Source organism: Homalodisca vitripennis, chromosome 1, assembly GCF_021130785.1.
Source record: "Homalodisca vitripennis isolate AUS2020 chromosome 1, UT_GWSS_2.1, whole genome shotgun sequence".
Lineage (NCBI taxonomy): Eukaryota > Metazoa > Arthropoda > Insecta > Hemiptera > Cicadellidae > Homalodisca > Homalodisca vitripennis.
The window spans coordinates 88,922,550-88,937,497 of record NC_060207.1 but is presented as its reverse complement, the minus strand read 5'-3'; the positions used below and the strand labels follow the sequence as shown (position 1 = coordinate 88,937,497).

Below are 14,948 nucleotides of genomic sequence, written 5' to 3'. Positions count from 1 at the left end.
TGAGGAGATGACGTAATTATAAAGAGTCAAATTTAAATTACACCCCGCTTCCATCGAAACTACTAAATATACTTGAAGCGCCGGACTTTAGTTGTGAGTGAGATTTAGTGTAAGGTAAGATCTTAACTGTGACCGTTACAGTTCTAATCAGTGCTAATGATCTCGTACTGTACCAACTACCCTCCCCCTTTCTGCCTGATAAGAACCTCGCAAAGTCCCAAGAGGACGGGCAGAATAAGTGGTTCCTTAAAATAAAAAAACTATGTCCATAATATGGAAATGTGGATCGTCTGACATTACCCTGACACGCGCCCCCTCGCCTTGTAGTTTCTCTTCCTACCCAGTTTCCTTCTAAACCCTACCATCCCCTATATCAGGAATATGGATTGGTTCACTTTAACCCTGACACGCGCCCCCCCCTCGCCTTGTAGCTTCTCTTCCTACCCAGTTTCCTTCTAAACCCTACCATCCCCTATATCAGGAATATGGATTGGTTCACTTTAACCCTGACACGCGCCCCCCCCTCGCCTTGTAGTTTCTCTTCCTACCCAGTTTCCTTCTAAACCCTACCATCCCCTATATCAGGAATATGGATTGGTTCACTTTAACCCTGACACGCGCCCCCCCTCGCCTTGTAGTTTCTCTTCCTACCCAGTTTCCTTCTAAACCCTACCATCCCCTATATCACGAATATGGATTGGTCCACTTTAACCCTGACACGCGCCCCCCCTCGCCTTGTAGTTTCTCTTCCTACCCAGTTTCCTTCTAAACCCTACCATCCCCTATATCACGAATATGGATTGGTCCACTTTAACCCTGACACGCGCCCCCCCTCGCCTTGTAGTTTCTCTTCCTACCCAGTTCCTTCTAAACCCTACCATCCCCTATATCACGAATATGGATTGGTCCACTTTAACCCTGACACGCGCCCCCCCTCGCCTTGTAGTTTCTCTTCCTACCCAGTTCCTTCTAAACCCTACCATCCCCTATATCAGGAATATGGATTGGTCCACTTTAACCCTGACACGCGCCCCCCCTCGCCTTGTAGTTTCTCTTCCTACCCAGTTCCTTCTAAACCCTACCATCCCCTATATCACGAATATGGATTGGTCCACTTTAACGCTGACACGTGCTCCTCACCGCAACGACTAATGTTATCCTCCTAACTAATCTCATTCTTAAACTTAAAACCACATCGCTCAGATGTACTGATCAGCTCCACGGTCACCCAGCTTACACTTATTACGTTAAGTAGCACATTATATGAGCGGAGCAATACTCCACAAATAGACTGTCAGTGCGACCTTTATAAGGCTTCATATGTCACTAGCGTGATTTACACTGTAAATTATAATTGATTAAACATAGATATAAAATAGTAAAATAACACCTAATAGCAGTGAATATCCCTAAAATAAAAAAAAATATTTCTCATTTAAAACATAACATTTCAAATGTTCTAAAAACTTTAGAGAACAGGAAAGAGATAAAATGGCGATGTAGATGGCGCAAACCTTAGTGGACTTCATGAGTTGTTGCCAATGACGCTCTCTGATTGCAGGATTCTGCAGCTCTCCGACTGCTCTAAGTGATGTAAGCATGTTCTTGACCGCCGCCTCCAGCTGCACATACGCATCCCAAGTCCGCATTTCCTTGTCCAAGGCTGTAAGTGGAAAGTCCATTAGTAATACGAAAACTACGACAGTTTGTAGGAGACCATTGCAAGACAGAATTACAATCTATACTGGATTCACCGAGAGTTGAGAGAGATGTTCCGCCCACAGGTTGGGAGAAAAAACAGGCAAAGTCCATTTGGAATGTGTGAAATCCCAGAATTTCCAGACTTCACAACCGGTCTATTCTCTAAAAAACGTTTCTTCCTTACATAGTTGAAGAGATTGACGTTTCTTCAAGGAACGGGGAGTCACAAATAGTTCACCAATAACATATGTTACGTAACGTTTACTAACAATATGAAGACTCAAACGTTGGCGCTCCACGCGAACTGGCCTGTTACATCACAGCAATGATGGGCGGCGCAGTACTCTCAATACTCGGTGAATCGAGTAATAGTATGTGGTGAGGAATGATAAGTGCTAGACATGAAGAATATATCTAAACACTGCTCCTTCAACACTTATATTATATGTTTCCAGCCAACAACTATCTGCAAGAGTACAATTAGTGCCGTTCAAAAGCCAATCGTCGCGGGAGCAAAATGCGAGCACGTCACCAATTTCTTTTTAATTTAATAATAATGACACGTAAAGAACTAAACATATGTGTAATATAAATTAATATAAACGTATAATGAAGCTCACGACGACATTGTTTAAGCCTACCTCTGATTTCTTTAGCGAATTTTTTGCACTCTAAGTCCATATTTTCCACATCAATTTGACGCCAAGGAGTGGTTTTCCAATCTTCAACACTGGTCTGGACGATGTGAACGTAGTCCCTCAATTGCTATAACATTGATACCAAAATCCATGTTAATATGTATGTTATGGAAAAATAAAACTACCTTATGTTAATCTATGTTAAGTAAACATAGTTACACTTAAAATGTAAACTTTTATACTTTACACTGTCAACTAATATCAGTTTTCTTTTTTCAAACTACATACATTACATAAATATTTTCCCAGTAGTTCCTAATGTCTAAAATTTCTTTATCCTGGTGTAAAATCATAACTACAATACAAACTTACATACAGGTTTAAAATTGTATTTGAAGTATTTTTAAAAACTTAAAAAACTCAAAAATACACATTTGTTAAAAATCATTATTTAGTAAATTCATATATTTAATTTTAACTTTGTAACTTGAACTGATTTGTGACTAACTTAATTTGCATTAAAAAAATTACCTTTAACTTTAAAGGTTGAACAATTTTATTTTAAATATAAAAAAATCTGAAGACATATGTGTAACATAAATTAATATAAACGTATAGTAGTATATAATTCAGATACCTTGAGCATTCGAAGCTCACGACGACATTGTTTAAGCTGTTTGAAGTCCGGGACGTTGACTTCGAACAAGGATGCGCTCTCTTGGATCCTCAACATCTCGGTCTCGTGGTTATGGATCACCACATCGGTGTCATCCAACATCTTGTATGGATCCCAGCAATCGTACCTACAGGCGGATTAGAGTGCTTGTTATATCCCTTTACATTATTAGGAACTAAGGGGGATAGGATGCAAGTATGAGAGGAAACAGTTTATAGTACATGTGACCGTTTCGTAATACTTAGTAGAGGCATTCATTTCCTCTTAGTACGTGTTATTTGACTAAGCTTCCTAATTAATTCCAAGATACTTCTCCAAAGATTTTATTTCAAACACCTTAGTTTTTAGTTTTTAAAGTTAAGTACGTAAAGTAAAGGATATTTGATTTCACCAGGCAAAGTTAGGTTAGTTAGTTAGTTATTTCACAAGCCTTCTCTGACACTCAACCTGAGGACCAACGGCTTAAATGTGACTTCATAACCTCCACTAATGGTCGGGCAGGCGGGCAACTTGCAAGGACAGGATCACTGAGCGGTCACATACTATCGAAGTAGCAACTACTTTCGACGTTGCTTGATTCGGTTATCTGGCGATGACCTGTTACCCGTTACACTACGCCATAGTGTTACGCGGCTGGTTTCACAATTATGTTTACCGACTGAGCATTATTTCCAAAACTATTTAGTTTTTCTTAGCCCCAATAAAAATTAATGCTGGAACTATATTTTCTTTCTTAAGTTTTGGTGATACACTATTAAATACACCAACACTACGGTACTATCATATAACCTGACAAATAAAGCTATTCGAATTTTTATCACCGAATCAGTGCTTCTTTGTGAATGTAAAGAACTGATATTTTATCATATATAATTTAATTGAATAAAACTTTTTCAGATTGTATCACTGATATTACAAAGATTAACTTTACTCAATGGAAATCAAAATAATTAAATTACTTTGTCAATATTCTTATATAATTTATCATCTAAATTTTTGAATACTCTTAACAGTAGATTTTGAGACTACGTATAATAATACGTAGATACGTGATAACATTCTCGTTCCAAAAGCAGGAGAAGATATTCTCAAGGTTAGAATTCGCATGAAATTCTATCTTAATAATTTATCCTCGTCCATTATGTCGTATATGTTACGTTATTTTCGAAATCGTATACAATCTTGATTACAAGACTTACGTTGATTTGTTTAGTACAAAACCACCTACGAGTAGTTTTACAAATATATAGCCTACTTGTGAACACCAACCTTAACAGGTGACTGAAATCTATCAGCTATAAATAACCGGTGTTGGGTGTTGACAATAATATTTCATCAGTTAAAAACCTTGTTCCAGAATTATGTTTAAAACAGGAGCTTTATCCTGTGCACAACTATTGGTATTACCGGAGGAACGGCGCCTTCTTGAAGAACTCTCTGTATTGAGACTGGCTGGCGTCGAAGGCGGCGATCTTGTTGCGGATGGAGGACACCTCGCTGGCTTGAAGAGGTGCTACTTGCTGCTTTACCACCACGGCGATCTTCTTAGTGTTGTTCCATTGTTCTGGCAGCTCCTGTTGAGCCGATCATACAAATCCAATTAGCTATCATCTAGGTGTAGATATTAAAATGCAATATATGCTGTATACAGAGATTTTTTAAGCAGAGTTGAAAATACAAGAGCATTGTTTGTTGTTTGAGCACAGGACCATGACAGTACTCATTAAAGTGTAATGGTCATAGGAAATATTTGAACCTGCGGTAACTCCACTATATTACAACTAAAATCTGACGTGTGCGGCAACCGGCTCTCCCAGGTAGTTTAAAATAGCCTGTGTTAGCAGGAATTGTTTAATTGAACAAGAGGCCCAACACGTGATTAGGGTGCTAAGAAACATTTCTGGCAGTTTATAATGAGTGTATCACATAACTGAGAATAGACACAGTCAGAATGATGTATTTAAACGGACACATGCTATGTAAAATGTTATGAGCCGGCTGTAGCAAAATTACCTTAGGCCATTTTTTTCTTTAATTTTGCCCCCGTAGGTGTTAAACTTTAAACACGTGTACATTGTTATTTTTCGCAACTGTGTTATAGGAGATGTCGTTTTATTTATAATTGAGCAAGTCTGCTCTTGATAGCATTGTCATATTATATTAATTTCTCATTGGAACAACTCACATAAAGCAATACATTGACCTCCTTTAGGTACCTTGTTGGAATTTTGTATCAGCAGTTCTATTCTTGATGGTCATTCTTCACACTATTGTCATACCTTACAAAAACAACTCACCTGAAGTAACACGTTGACCTCCTCAGGTAGCTCTTGGTCGTACTGTTTGAGCAACTCAATGGTACTCTTGATAGGCTCGAACATCTCGTCAGTAGTGGCTTGTCTCTCCTTGACGTTCATTAGATATCCCATGACGTTGACAAGTCCTTGATAGTCACCTTCCTCCACGGGCTGCAACAGCCCTTCGTCTGCCTCATGAATGAAGTTGGCGAGGTCCGAAAGGCTTAACAATCAAGGATAACGAATAAATGAAAAATCATACAAGATAATTTAAGATACACACCACACTTGCCTTACACATATGGAGCAAGAATTTCAGCAAGCTAAGAATGATCTATATCGTGTGGTGAAAAATAACTCTCTAAGACGGTGGGACTTAATATACCATATAATATAATATAAATATACCATAATACCTAATGCTATATACCATAATATATTTATAAATATATAAATAAACTAGCTGACCCGGTGAACTTCGTTTCACTTACCTCTTGGCCATGTCGCTACCTTTGTTAACATATTTACATATGTACTTTATCAATTTGACAGAGTTACAAAATTCCACATTGATGTGAGTTTCAAAAGTTTTGGACAATATTGGCGAGTACGGCACAATCCAACGATTATCTACATCAAAATTTTGTCCTTTTATCTTCACAATTACAGATCGCCCACCGTCCTCAACTGATTGCCGACGATACAACGGGTAACCATCATTTCCCGAGATGGTTTCAGCAATCAATGCTCTAGGGTATCGCTTAGAACACTTGTCGACCATACAGGGGGAGTTGTTGAAAACTCCGCAAGGTCCATGTATCATATGTTTACTTACTACTGCATGCAATTTTGGGTCAAGTGTTTCATCGGGAATCTCGGCTGAAATTATGGAATCAATGTCTTCTGGCCTTAATTTATCAACTAACCAAACTAATATGTGCGCATTTGGCAGACCACGTTTTTGCCACTCAACAGAGTACATCCAACAACGTACTTGGCCATACACACGATGCTTTATAATGAAATTCATTAAAGATTTTAATTTTTGCTTAAACACTCTGGCAGTGATGTCATGCCTATCAATTGGTGTTTGGCCGTGTAGCAATTTTTTCTAAATTTCCATCCATTGTGGGTTACAGGTGAATGTAATAAATAGGTCTGGACGGCCATATTTTCTAACATACGACATCGCATCTTGCGCGTATTCGTGCATTGGGCACGGGCTTCCAATGTAAGTGGCCGTCAAAATTGTAATTTTTTCCAAATTTTCTGCATTTGCAACGGCATTAATAGCATCACGAATCTGTATGAATAAAAATTCATAGAGCTGACTTTTTTGTTGGTTTCAGCACCTGGAATCAGAAATGATAAACAATGACATTTTTGCATACATTAAATATAACACATTTATTGTCAAATTATCATCATTATCATATCGGACAAAAGGCAATCAATACACGTAATCAATTTAAAGCTTTCTGGTAAACTATATTTTTTGTCTTTTTTGCGGTGCGTAAACATATAAAGATATACTTTACCATGTGTAACAAAAATCTTCGACATAAAATATTGGGTGCTGTCAGGCCCAAACATGACAGTACTTTATTTGCCATCAATACACACATATATTCTATCATGATCAATGTCTAATTGTAAATTTCCGCATTAATTAGTAGTGTAGGATTCGAAGTTTTACATCGCACACGATGTAGCACATCCTCAGACATGTCATCCCTATATTTCATCCACAAATCTTCCGGATTCGAAGGGAAACATGTGGATATTATAATCGCAAACAATGTTCGAATTTGATGTGGTGGAGATATGATGGAGTTCCTTGAGCGTATTATCCCAATGTAAATCATCCTCGAGTTACTGTAATAGTTGACACGCCTCACGGTAAGTAGCACACAGATGTCCATCAACTGTTCTCAATTGTTGAAACGATGTCGGACCACGAACATTCACCAATAACAATCTAAGATAATAACATTCAGCGTTATTTGGATGTACTGTATTTGTCGGCACTATAATCGATTTCTGGATCGTAGGAGAATGCTGCTCGTTCCAGGTTCACAGGAGCATTGCGTTTGCGGAATCGGTCAATTTCCTTTTCCCGGGCTCGCAGCTGTTGTGATCGATGTGCCCGAACTCGTTGCATTCGTTGTCTATCCACTTCATTCTGATTTACTGTAGAACGCAAATGTGCTATACCAATACGACTGTTATCATTATCAGTCTCTTGCTGGTCATCAGTGCGATTAGCGCGTGAGGTAGCTCGCCACACATTCGATCTACTTCGACGACTTATGTTAGGTCGTTTTCTTCTCGGCATTGTAAGCAGTATCTGATATTAATGTTTTCTTGCACTAATAATGTTAACCTATAATGGAGACAGCTGTTTTACCCAAAATTGCATGCAGTAGTAAGTAAACATATGATACTGAAACACTTCGTCATTTGTATTTGTTACAGCTGTTAAATTAAGTTAAGTTAAACATGAACATCAATCAAACGTTTGACAGGTACTAAGAACAGTTTGTATGGGAAAATCAAATTGTCGTTTTTAGTATTTTCCTTGCAATTTTCTTATATTTTCTCATCGTTTAAACCTTCCCTGGACTTCCACGAACATTTCAAGACCAAAATTAGCAAAATCGGTTCAGCCGTTCTCGAGTTTTAGCGAGACTAACGAACGGAAATTCATTTTTATTTATATAGATAAATAAATATATATATATATATATATATATATATATATATATATATATATATTTATGTATATATATTTAGATTTTAAAATGTTATATATGTGTGTATAACGTACTTATATTAACGAAGCATCGAAATGTTTCTAAAATCGAGCAACTTCTATTGTGCTGTGAGGAACAGGATCAGAATGTTGTGAAATAAAAAAGGCAGTTATAATGAAACGTGAAAATAACACATTGGAGAGTTGAAAGAAGATATGAAAGATATGAAGGAAATCAACATATTAGTTGATTCACGTCAGATATGGTTGATATAAGTAATACGAGTATTTGAACTATGTTAGAAACCTAACTTCAGATGTTTTGATATGTTTCTAATCGAAAATGTAATAAAACTATAGAAAATAACATAATAAACTTATTACAGTGGTTGCATTTAAAAGCTTGGATAAATTCGTCAACCCGTTTCAAAGAATAAAATGAGGCATTATGGTAGCCATTCACATTTAAGTAAAGCTTTTACATATCTAGGTAATTTCATAAATTAAACGTAATGACACGATGTTTTAGTAACTTAAAGCAATTTTGGAAAATAAATGGTTGTATATCAAACATTACACAAAGCAGAGCTAAACAAATAGCTCAAGTAATTTACACCAATGTTTCTATTTACATGTTTTTTTTTTTTTTTATCTGAACAGGTTTCGAGAAAAGTGTACCACGTGTGGATTCGATCATCATTAAAAGTGAATAAGTTAACAAACAAAATCTCTTAGTGATTGCAATTAAACCGATCTATATTTGAAAGTGTATATTGTGTCTCTATAAATTGCCAAGCTTTAGAGTCATCAAACGACGACCAATATCGTGAAAATTAATCTTCTAAGCTTATTAGAAGATAAGATGATGAAATTAAAGGGTTCTATAATTTCCCTCTCAATTTTCTTATGATGTATTAGATAGAACCTGCAGTAAAATTTATTCTTAGATAAACTATTTAAAAATCACTGAAATCTCCTTACCTGTTTGTGACATGTTCTATCAGGTGCTGTTTGAACATGTGGCCCCACTTCCTGACGGTGTTGAGCAGCGCTTGTTTGAAGGGACTGATGTCGACTTGGAACCAGGCGCTGAATATCTGAACCGAGTCCAAATCCTCTACTTCCGCATAAAGGTTCTCAAAGTTGTCAATCTGTAATATTTATTATTTTCTGATTTACAGATTCAGCAAGCCGGGTCATTTTTCAGAAAGGTTCGTTAGATAAAAGACTAACTTGTTCCTTGAACTTGTCCATCGTGGGGGGTGTCGGTTCTGGTCCACAGACGTCTCCCATAGCCAGCAACTCTAGCTCTTCTATGTTCAGCTGTCTTCCGTACATCAGGAACTGTTGCATGTACATCTGTCTGTCGTCCAGCCATAGGTAAGAATACGCCTCGAACCCGCTGCAGAACTCGTTTGCCTATTAAGAATTACTCATCTTAATAATTTATAAAACAACCGTTGTAAATGTGAAACCAAACAAAATGTAAACGACCAATCGACTTATTCAGAGTACCGATTACTAACCTCATCCATGACACTTTGACATCCATCGATTATGTCTTGTTTCATATCGGTGATGTCAATGTTCTTCTCCATGTCATCCTAAAAAATTCAAATTTGTTAAAAATATTCAGTATAGCTGATATGAAAGGGATCGATTATCTGAGCATGATTTTCTGGAAATAAAAAAGGTCTATAAAGGATGATTAACAACGTGTCGCTTGACAATGTATATCTCATTTCTCTAAGTTTGAAGTTAAAATATAATTGTATTACGTGAATGTTCAATCTAGTTCACCTTCCCCTAAGTGCAGCGTCCGGTATCTGACACCGGCACAAACTTGACTCATGGAATTTATAATCTGGAATCATGTTTATCTAAAGTGACTCTAGTTGCATCTGATGCTAAATTCAAAGTGATGCAGACATATAAACTGGAGCTAAAATCAACATTCACATTGAATCAACCATCCCCATAATAACTACGTTATGTGTACTCAGTTTGGTTATAGGCCTACATTTATTTATTCTGCGATTTACTTGTTGTCATCGCAGAACAAAAATATGGTAGTCCGCGTGAAAATATGTTAAAAATTGAGTATTTATGGTAATTTTAATTGACTTTCCGGTCTTATTATTTTCGTTCCATAACTGAGTTTGCCTTTATCCCAATTACGAGAATATGTATACATACGCAGCTATGAGAAGCATTCTTTTGTCAAAAAAGAACTAAGGAGGATTTTATATCAGTCATTAACTTTATATTAAAAGTAAGTATTTTAGAACATTTAGAGCTGGAATTGGTACATTAGTTCAAAAGAATAGTCCAGCGAAATTTCATCCAGCATAGTTCTTGTCGAATGCTTCAAAGAGAGTCTTCGGAGTGAAAATCAGATTTTTTATTTTTTAGGACATTACCTATGGTATTATGGATTATCTATGGTATCTATGGATTAGTACTTACCAAATCGTTAAAATATAAAACGGCGTTAAAAACATGGTTACTGAGAAAATTTACTCTCTGTAAATGTAAACAAATTGAAAATAATAAACAATGTATACACAGAACAGTTGATTACATTTGACAGGCTCATTTAATTAATATTACACAACTTAGGCCTACATTCATCCCAGGAACCGCAAGATATCCTTCTTTCAGCACAATCAATTGAGTAGTTTACGCGTGAAAACAAAATAAACAAATGCACTTTCACATTTATAGTATTATTAGGATTAGGATGTAAGGTTGCTTATTTTCTGAATTATATATGTATTTGTGATATACTCGTAATTATTTGTTATTGTTAAGAGTTTTATGTAATATTTATTGTTAGATTCTCGATATATGTATACAAATGTGTAATACTTTGAATTTGCAGATAGAAATGTTTGCACGTACTTCATTATTTTATTGAATAATTTGAAGAATGTCCATTAAAAAAAACCACTACTCCTATGATTCAAATATAACGTTATGAACAAATTTCTCAACACAGACACCCTAAAGTAAAAAATCACTGAATACACGTTTAAAATGAATGAATACACTTTCACAAAATTAAATTGTTTTATTAGCATATATACAATTTAATTATCTTTGTTATTTAAGCTCGATACAATTGCATGTACTCCTGTTACTTATTGACACATAATAGTTGTATATGTAGCTAATTAATATTACTGTAGCTCTTTTTTGTATACACCTTTTGTTTTGCGATTTATTATTAATAAATGAGTATAGAATTACTTTGATCTATTAACCATTACGTCCGCTTCACAAGCCACCACTGATCCTTACCTGATAGTCCGGGTGTTCATAGTGGGTGGCGATCCTCGGTATCAGGTTGGCCATCTTGATAATGTCCTCAATGAGACCTTGCACAAGGCTAGTGAAGTTGTCAGGTCGGTCCAGGTCCAATGGCGGAACAAACACCAGGTCCGGCTCTCTTAGCTCTAACTGAGCCTCAAACAGGGGGGCGAACTGATTGGTGGGGTCCATGTGCTCGGCTAAGTACCCTAAGCTAAACATAGTCAGTGCTAGCGTTAATATTACGTAATAATCCTTCAAATTTATGATTATATCTTACGTGAAAAACCAAGTTGAATAAAAACTAACAAAGACTGACCGTTGCTATGATGAAAAAGCAATCATAACCATTGCATAATCATTATACAACAATGCCTAATATTAATTTTCGTAAACATGTTTCATATAAAACAAGATGTACTGGCTAACAGCCACTTGATTTAGGTTGATTTTTGTTACAGTTCAAAAGATTTTATAGGGTACCAGGTTTAAAAACATAACCTATCATATGCACATATTTACTAGATTTGAAAAATCTTTTACATGCTTTACTGTGTGATCTTAGTTTTTTGGCGCCTAATGAAAAGCACAGATTCCAATCCTCGAAACTTAGTGTTCTAATTTTGTAATATTAACGATGGCAAGTGACCGTAAATAGTATATTCTATAAAACCACCAATGTTCAATAATAAAATGCAATCATAAAACTTAATATATTTAAATTTTATATAAGAAGGAAATAGAGGCACCTGGTCCGGAAAGCGTCCAGAATGTAGATTACACTACCTCTGAAACATCCTAAGCTCCAAGTCCTGTGGTATCTGGCAGTTCTTGGCTAGTGGGTGCTCCCGGGCTGTAGCATTTCCGCTCTGGCAACTGTCATCCCATGTCAACTCCCTACTTTCGGGAAATTCTGTATCCCGGCAACTCCCGACCTCTGAGAACTCCCAGCAACTGGAAAGCTCCAAACCCGTGTCAGCCATCATACTGTATGAGTTTTGAGGCCTCTACAATCTCTAAGCATCTGTTAGCTACAGTCCTCGGTGCATTCTAACTCTGGCCTGAAAGCTGGGGCTCACGGGCTCAGGCAGCTCTCGCACTCTGGAAGCTCACGGTCTCTGGGAGCATTCGTAATTTGGCAGCTGCCAGCTACTGTAAGCTCGTGGTCTCTAAAAGTTCTCAGTCTCTGGATTTCACAGACTCTGATAGTTTCTGGATTCTATCACTTCTGGCCTCAAGCAGCTTTCGATCTTTGGAAGCTCACGGTCTCTGGCAGCATTCTAACTCTGGCAGTACACAGCCTCTGAAAGCTGGGAGCTTCTGGCCTCAGGCAGCTTTCGATCTCTGGAAGCTCACGGTCTCTGGGAGCATTCTAACTCTGGCAGTACACAGCCTCTGAAAAGTGGGAGCTCCTGGCCTCAGGCAGCTTTCGATCTCTGGAAGCTCACGGTCTCTGGGAGCATTCTAACTCTGGCAGTACACAGCCTCTGAAAGCTGGGAGCTTCTGGCCTCAGGCAGCTTTCGATCTCTGGAAGCTCACGGTCTCTGGGAGCATTCTAACTCTGGCAGTACACAGCCTCTGAAAAGTGGGAGCTCCTGGCCTCAGGCAGCTTTCGGTCTCTGAAGCTCACTGTCTCTGATAGTTTCTGGATTTTGGCGGCTTCTGGCCTCTGGGAACTTCCATCCATTGGGAGGTACTTGCTCTGGAAATTCCCAGGCTCTGGAATTTAATCCTTGGATCCAATCAATACATATACAGTCATAAGGTATGAAGGCTATTTGTGCGGATACTGTTTTAGTCGCCGTCTTGGCTCAAAGATCTAAATATCCGATCCTGGGTTAGCATTTAATCAATAGAATACCTGTTTTGGCTAAACCCATAAAACCAAAGAGCCTATTTATTTATAAAATTGTTTTGCCCTAGAGTTGTACTTTCTTGTCTCAAAGAGCACCGTCAAACCATCTTGGGTTATCATTTATTACATAGAATGTTTATATCTACTTTAATTAAAATATATCATACTTAAAGTTTCAATATCGATTGTGCAGAAAACGGGGGTTTTACTTGTAAAATATTAATGTAATTGTTTTTAAGGGTGTATCCAACAACGTGGCATCTATGGTAGCTGCGTAGAAAACATTATTGGGCGAGGGCTCTGACTCCTTGTCTCTAAATCAGGGCATGAGTATAAGTTATTACGCCTTTGTTTAAGTTATTAAATGTATAAAACATCCGTTTATATTTTTGTTAAAATAAATCTGTGTAATTATTTCTTTTTTGGTTTTTCTTTTCTCTGAACTTTTTTTTCAACAATTTAAGAGTAAACTATTTTGGCTCTGAGGCACAGCCCGCTTAGGTCGGATTGGCTTCAGTAATGTCCTTGATATTACCAATCACTGTCTATACTAATTTTGCTTAATAATTCAGTAAGAAATATGGCTATGTATAGATTATCTGAAGTCTATAAAATATACAAAAACAGATGTACCATACAGTCTGTCGAGGTTAATTATTTGGTTATTTACCTGCAGCCAATAGTGCGGAGAAGGGCATCAGAGACGATACTATCCACGTAGACTACGTAGTCTAACCACTGAGCGCTGTCCAAGCTGTTCTCCATGTTAAACAGGCGACAGTTATCTTTCAGCAAGAGGTGGATTTCGTTGGCGGCAACTCCGATCTCAGCGTACCTACGAAATAGTCATGGTTAATTTGTTACTTACTTGAATAATTGCAGACTTAATCGTAGACCAGTATTCACTGGATAGATGGCGTCACAAACTATCCTTGTACAGGGGTGTCAATCAATAAAACACAATTTGAAATAAATAAATGGGTGTCGCAAGTTATAAAACAAGTTAGACGAATAAAGAATGGCGGTGGCTAGATATTACTCATGTCGCTCTCATAGAGTTCTCGGATGACATAAAATATTCATTCTTCTTCTAAAGAATGGCAGATAAAGCCACCTTACAGCTTTAGGTAATGCGTTGAACATTGTTTATGCCAGTATAGGGAAACAGTCACTCTTCTTACTCAATATACAATAAAGAACGTTGATTTCAAGTCCCCGTCTGAGATGGTAGGTGTTATGTGCGTGAGACGAATTCTCCACTTGTATTTGGATGAATCAGACTATGTAGAATATAAAGGCTTTAAATAGTCAATACATTAAACTTTGTAAAAATAGGCCTACAATTATCACGCCACTTAGCATAAGAAATGATCCTTACAGCCTTCTTCTGAAGCTTAAAGATTGCTTCACTACCCTCACAGTAAAATACCATAGCTCAGGTAACTGTTAAAGAGGCTGTAATAGATTGAGAAAAGATTTTCTTTGGTAAACTGAGGTTTAAGCCTTTGCAGCAAGTAGGTCTTGTGCAAAAACTGTTAGTGTGCTGATTCCATGTCAATTTAGGGTCAATACTAAATCCTAGCAGGTTGACAGCCCCCGCATCGGAATCTAAGCTGTAGATGTAGCCAATGGCGCGGATATATATCGACTACGTAGTCAAACCAATGAGCGCTATCCAAGCTGTTCTCCATGTTAAACAGGCTTCAGTTATCTTTCAGC

General features: G+C 37.3%; 1 protein-coding gene across 1 annotated transcript in view; it reads right to left on the bottom strand.

Annotated features, from left to right (window-relative positions):
- LOC124369129 (dynein beta chain, ciliary) overlaps nucleotides 1-14,948 on the bottom strand; it is a 106,831-nt gene that overhangs the window by 80,436 nt on the left and 11,447 nt on the right. Inside the window, exons 16-25 of the mRNA XM_046826935.1 lie at nucleotides 13,900-14,064; nucleotides 11,365-11,587; nucleotides 9,591-9,668; nucleotides 9,298-9,483; nucleotides 9,046-9,215; nucleotides 5,313-5,535; nucleotides 4,423-4,589; nucleotides 2,977-3,142; nucleotides 2,343-2,466; nucleotides 1,515-1,663 (exon numbers count right to left, since the gene is read on the bottom strand). Coding sequence (XP_046682891.1) covers nucleotides 1,515-1,663; nucleotides 2,343-2,466; nucleotides 2,977-3,142; nucleotides 4,423-4,589; nucleotides 5,313-5,535; nucleotides 9,046-9,215; nucleotides 9,298-9,483; nucleotides 9,591-9,668; nucleotides 11,365-11,587; nucleotides 13,900-14,064 — 1,651 coding nt within the window. The remainder of the gene's footprint in view (nucleotides 1-1,514; nucleotides 1,664-2,342; nucleotides 2,467-2,976; nucleotides 3,143-4,422; nucleotides 4,590-5,312; nucleotides 5,536-9,045; nucleotides 9,216-9,297; nucleotides 9,484-9,590; nucleotides 9,669-11,364; nucleotides 11,588-13,899; nucleotides 14,065-14,948) is intronic.